The sequence below is a fragment of the Podarcis cretensis genome, assembly GCF_951804945.1.
Source record: "Podarcis cretensis genome assembly, chromosome: 5".
Taxonomy (NCBI): Eukaryota; Metazoa; Chordata; class Lepidosauria; order Squamata; family Lacertidae; genus Podarcis; species Podarcis cretensis.
This window is the reverse complement of record NC_137174.1, coordinates 4,390,405-4,396,404: the sequence shown is the minus strand read 5'-3', so window position 1 is coordinate 4,396,404 and position 6,000 is coordinate 4,390,405. Positions and strand designations below refer to the sequence as shown.

The window sequence follows — 6,000 nt, the reverse complement described above, 5'->3', positions numbered from 1 at the left end:
TGAATTTATATAGTTTTATTAGATTAAAATGAGGACATATATTTCAGTAATCACATCTCTCCTGCCTAATGATTCTTCAAGATTGGAGAGCAGGCTTTCTTTTTCTTTTTCCTTTTCTTTTCAATGCAGGAAGGCTTTGAGGAATTCATTGTAGGAGATTTTGGAAGTTAATCCTTTGTCATAATATTCCAATATGTGAAAGAACTCCTCTTCAGACAAGTCAATGCCATACTTGCGGAGCACCTGCAGAAGACACAGAAAACCGACATTGCTTATCGTTAATTAGGAACAATCCAGGAAAGTTAGCAACAGGCAACCAACACAGAACTGAAACATCCACACAATTCAGTTAAGCAAAACTGCCTCGTATAGAATACCTGGAGTTATTTTCTACCTAATGTTCCCATGGCAACCCCCATCAAGGGTGTGGGGTAATTTGTGAATTAGGCCAAGCGCAATATGATACGTTAGGTTTGCACTGCAGACTGGTTCTGGTTTTGCTCTTCCTGGGAGTTACAGTTCTGTGTGACGAGGGCTGGGGATCAGTAAGAGAATTTGCAGCACCTCTCGCCCAGCCACAGTTCCCAACATTCTTTGGGGAAAGCCACGAAAGTTAAACTAATACAAAACTGATGCACATTTTTAGTGCATAGAGCCTACAAGAGCACACAGTCCACCCTACTGTTGACCCAACTACGTATTCACAATTGCTATGGGAATCGTCAGGGTTACACTGTGTTTGTGGCAAAATTGTAGCATGTGGCTGTAGTGTGTGTTTGTGTCTTCAGACATTGATAGACAAACGTCTGGGAAACCTTGCACAATCAGTTTTCAAATGTGCACATGCGTGACATGTCTGATTTTACTTCCATGCTTTCCTGTGGGGAACACTGGTGTAACACTACTGAAATCAGAGAACATTCTAGAAGCAGATATGCTAAGAAGCTAGGTTCTTCTTCCATAACTTTCCAGATCATGCCCTGATTAGGACAGTATACTACTTTTCAGAGGACACCCTCTATTTGAAGGGCTGTGACATCTAAGTCTGGTTCAAAGCCTTGGAATTGTCCCATCAACAATTAGGATGTCAAGCACAAACTGAGTGGGCACACAGGTGACTTGGCTGCAGTCTTCCCCACAGTGGTATGATGTCTTGTATTTCTGTTTAAAGTATAGTAATTATTTATAATTTTGCTTCCATCCATATGTTTACACATACCCATTTTATGCAAATCTTTGTTAATGCTTTTGGCAACAAACAAGCAGCCACCAAAGCCTTGATTCCACCTCCAACCTGTCAGATCTCTCCAGATTTTGCCACAGATTGCCAAAGTTTTCTGTTGCTCTACCTGCCTGGGCTCTACACTAAGCCTAACCAAGAAGCCAGCATTTGTGAAATCAAAAGTTGAGGTTAGTAAACCTTCTAAGTGGTTAATGACAACATGTCTCACTGGTAGTTGAGCAACTTCAATGTAACACCATTTAAAAGCAAATTGCAAGCGCAGAAGCCTGATCCAGATTGGGACTCAGTTGTGGCGGCAAAGGATTAAAACATTCCTACCGCACACATGGAATTTACTTTTAAAACACCATTCATGCAATTGCTAGCTGCATGAATGGTGTCATTTGCATATTTGCATATGTATATGCATATATGTTTGTGTGTGTGTGTGTGTGTGTGTGTGTGTGTGTGTGTGTGTGTGTATAGCCATCACCAAGTGAAGAACTTTAGATTTGCCCAGGGTTTTAAATATCTGATGTGACTGATTTAAGCTACTATTTTATCTGCTTGCCATGTTGCTGCTTTCATTGTCTCTATTGCCTGTTGTAAACCTTCTTGGATTCATACTGGAAGGCAGTATGTACATCTATAAAATCAATTAAAAAATATTTTCTTTTAACTACTAATCTTTTATTTTGATGCTGGTTTTTTGAGCTCCCCTGAGGTCCTGTTTGGATTACGAGGTGAAGCAGGCGCTGAAAAATAAAAAGGCAAAGAAACCCCACATATTTATCTCTACTACCTCGTCCTGCCCATATGCAAACGCAAATTGTGCTCAGAGAGCCTGTGAAGGTGTTCTGCAGTGTGCTGCCTCCTCAGGGAGACCCACCTCCACAATTATTAAAAATATACAACACAAGATACAGGACTCCTCATGGCTTACCCATTTCCATTTTCCTTGAGGAATCTCTGTTCCACTTTCACGGGGTGAGAAAGAATAATGAAATTCAATATAATTCTTACACCCACCTGCCTTAGCAAAAAACACAAATAATGTCCAAAATAAAGAAAAAACTGAACAGGGCCACAGGGGGCCCTACACGGGGGCCACAGGTGACATCATATGGATAGTTGTGTGGAAAAGGGAATTTAGCAGGTATAGTTTGTCATGCAATGCTGAGAAAAGCACCATTTGCTTCAATTCTCTCTGAGGCTCAAGTTGAATGCTTGAAAGTTACATGAGCTGATGCCTTCCTTTGCCTTCTGGCTAAAGGGACTCTTCATTCGCTTGGGGTTGTGTGAATATGGATCTACATATATGTGTTCCAGGCTAGCAGAGGATGGTTTTAATCCATCAACCTCTGGGTTATGGGCTTCTGCTGTGTGTATGTGTAACCGAAATACAGTAACATTTGAAACTAGCAAGCTGATCAGCAAGAATCTAAATGTGAAGCCAGCAATTGGGAATTAGCTACCGCATTTATGGAGTAAAGGTATTTTCATTTGCCTCCTTAAAAAAGAAGAAGTGGCCATAACTGAAAAGGCCCTGCTTTTTCTAGCCGGCTTCTGGACTTCAGCAGCCCAAAGCAAGGTTCCATCTGATCACCAAAGTGTGTGGATTGAATCCTCACTCAGCCACGAAGCTGACTGGGTGATCTTGGGCCAGGCTCTTGCCTGCAGCCTAACCTGCCTCACAGGGTGGATGTGAAGGAGGAACCTCTATGGCCACCACCTTGAGCTTCTTCATGAAAGGTGGGATATCAGCTCCCTTGCCACAAGTTGCTTAAGGCTAGCCAGTGAATACATTTAACATTGTTCTGTCAACAGTCACCTGTCTGAAATCCTGAACGCTGAGCTGTCCAGTCCCACTTTCATCATAATACTTGAAGGTTCGCCTCATCGGCCTCCAGCAGTGAAGTATCTGGGGCTGAATCCTCATCATTGCATTGAAAAAGGTCGGTGTTTGTGGCCCACGGGGATTCTGAGAAAGAGGTGGAAAAGATCATTGCTCTTGAAGACCTATTCAGGCATTGTATGTGTGAAGAAAAGGTCAGTGAGACCAGTGCAGGCCCCACACCTGAGTGCTCTGCTCTGTGAACATCTTCTACTACTACTACTACTAATTTTATTATTTATACGCTGCCCATCTGGCTGGGTTTCCCCAGCCACTCTGGGCAACGCTTCACAAACAGACTTTCCTAGTGTAGACATCTGCACTGAGACACGCATGTCCATGGGCTGAACCCCTGAACAAGAGCTTGAGAGTCTTAGCGGTTGTCATCTGCATGTACTCTTTGGGGAAGCCTTAAACAGAAATCCAGGTATACTCAGGTCAAGCAAATGGGAATATTTCTTTTGATAACCAGCAAGGAAGAGCAGATCCAGAGGCAGCGGCAGAGATAGTTGCTTGGGCAGCCGGAGCGGCGCACATGCCATCCCCTGGGGGGATTCCTGGTTTTGTTTCAATATGTGTATTTTATTTAATTGTTGGGAAACTTGCATTTTTAACCTCCCCAGCAAAAATACCACATTTCCTCATGTTTATTATGGCCTGAGTACTTTAAAAAAAAACAAAAAACAAAAACTATTATTTTCTCCTAAACAGTTACAACCATGAAGGCAGGGAGAGACGACAAATGTCCTGTTTTTGCGCAACATGAAGGGTTAGAATTGCCCTGGACTAATCTCCGGGGCCTGACGGATTGACTTCCAAATATTATAAAACTTTAAAGGAATGGATATTACAACCTTTGAAGGAAGTCTGTAATGAAATCCTTGAGGGGAAAAAAGCACCTGAAACGTGGAAAGAGGCTTATATCACGCTTATACCGAAGACAGAGACTGAAAAGACCCAACTTAAGAACTACCGCCCAATTTCCTTACTAAATGTGGATTACAAAATTTTTGCTGACATTTTAACTAAAAGATTGAAAAAAGTTTTGATGGGGGAGATTCACAGGGACCAAGCAGGCTTTCTCCCGAGGAGACATTTATCAGATAATGTAAGGAACATAATAGACATTTTGGAAATGTTAGAAGTTAATATAAATACAAAAGCTGTTTTGATATTTGTTGACGCGGAGAAAGCCTTTGATAATATTTCTTGGACTTTTATGAAGAAGAATCTCCAGGGGATGGGGGTAGGTCAAGGGTTTGAAAACGGTATAGGCGCAATATATTCTGAACAAAAGGCTAAACTTATAGTGAACAATGTCATTACGGAAGAACTTAAGATAGAAAAAGGGACACGTCAGGGGTGCCCAATTTCCCCATTACTTTTCATCTCGGACCTGGAGGTTTTGCTGAACATGATAAGAAAAGACCAGCTGGTTAAAGGGTTTCAGGTCGGAGCGAAACATTATAAACTGAGAGCATTTGCAGATGATTTGGTACTTACATTACAAGAGCCAGAATCTAGCTCTAAAAGGGTTTCGGAATTAATTCAAGAATTTGGTCAAGTGGCAGGATTTAAACTGAATAAGTCAAAAACTAAGGTATTAGAGAAAAATTTAACAGTTATTGAGAAAGAGAGGTTTCAGAATGAGACAGGTTTAACTGTGGTTAAGAGTGTAAAATATTTGGGGATTAATATGACAGCTAAAATATGAATTTATTTAAAGACAACTATGAGAAATGTTGGAAACAAGTTGTCAGAGCTGCCTCTAGGTCCCAGCTCACAGAGGACCAACGCCAGACTGTCGTTATGTACAAAAGTCTTTATTGAGGTTTAGTTTCCATTTCAAAGCCGCAGCGCACAGCTCTACGTCTTAAAGCCTAGACCGGCGAAGTCCCGTCTGAGTCTCCGCCCCTTCCACACCAGTTTAAGACTCTCGCCTTGCTCCACCTCTTCCTAAGTTCCTTTCTCCTCTGGACCCTCCTGCCCGCTAGGGTTTCATCCTTTCTGGACTCCTCTGACGCTGACCCCCCTGATTCTTCCCCCTCCTTCCGGCGGGCTTTAGGACCTGGTTCCCTATCCGGGCTACCTTCTGTGCCGCTCGCCTGTACATTTGAACTTGGCGCGCGCGCCCAGCCGGCAACCTTCCTCTTGACCGTTCCCTCGCTCTCCGATGGAGGCGTGGCCAACCCTGCCTCATCTTCTCTCGCTGGTGGTGAATATGTTGGCTCTGATACCTGGGACTCCTCCCCCCCACTACGCTCTGGTGGGGAAGCTGGTCCTGATCTCCAACTGCTGCTCTGGGAGTCCCCGCTGGCCCCTTGCTTCTGGGGTGTCCCCCTTGGGTCCCCCCTTGCCCTGGCCATAGACGCCCCTTTCTGTGAATCTTCCGATTCGCTGGAGAGGCTCATGGAATCTCTCGGGCTGCTGTCATCTTCTCCTACGCTGCCCTCGGATTGCTCCCCCTCGCTCTCCATCTCCTCCCCTCCCTGCGCTCCCGCTGAGTCCCTGACACAAGTGAAAAAAGATTTAGAAACTTGGTCAAATTTGAAGCTTTCTTTGTCTGGTCGAATAGCAGCTATAAAGATGAATGTATTGCCTAGAATGTTGTTTTTGTTCCAAACATTGCAAATTGTGGATAAGATGGAATGTTTCAAGGGTTGGCAGCAAGACATTTCTAAGTTTATCTGGCAGGGCAAAAAGCCCAGAATAAAATTTAAGATTTTAACTGATGCAAAGGAAAGGGGGGGATTTGCCCTGCCAGATTTGAAACTTTATTATGAATCAGCAGCTTTCTGCTGGTTAAAAGATTGGCTGCTTCTTGAGAACACAGACATTTTAGACTTGGAAGGTTTTAATAATTTTTTTGGGTGGCATGCATATC

At 43.3% G+C, this 6,000-nt stretch overlaps 1 protein-coding gene across 3 annotated transcripts in view; it reads right to left on the bottom strand.

Moving 5' to 3' along the window:
* Nucleotides 1-6,000, bottom strand: part of EFCAB6 (EF-hand calcium binding domain 6) — a 104,532-nt gene continuing 98,532 nt past the window's right edge. For all 3 annotated transcript variants that reach the window (XM_079975090.1, XM_079975091.1, XM_079975093.1), the window contains 2 exons: nt 3,054-3,203; nt 1-243 (listed from right to left, as the gene is read on the bottom strand). In XM_079975090.1, the coding sequence (XP_079831216.1) occupies nt 121-243; nt 3,054-3,203 (273 nt within the window). In that variant the 3' untranslated portion in view covers nt 1-120. The remainder of the gene's footprint in view (nt 244-3,053; nt 3,204-6,000) is intronic.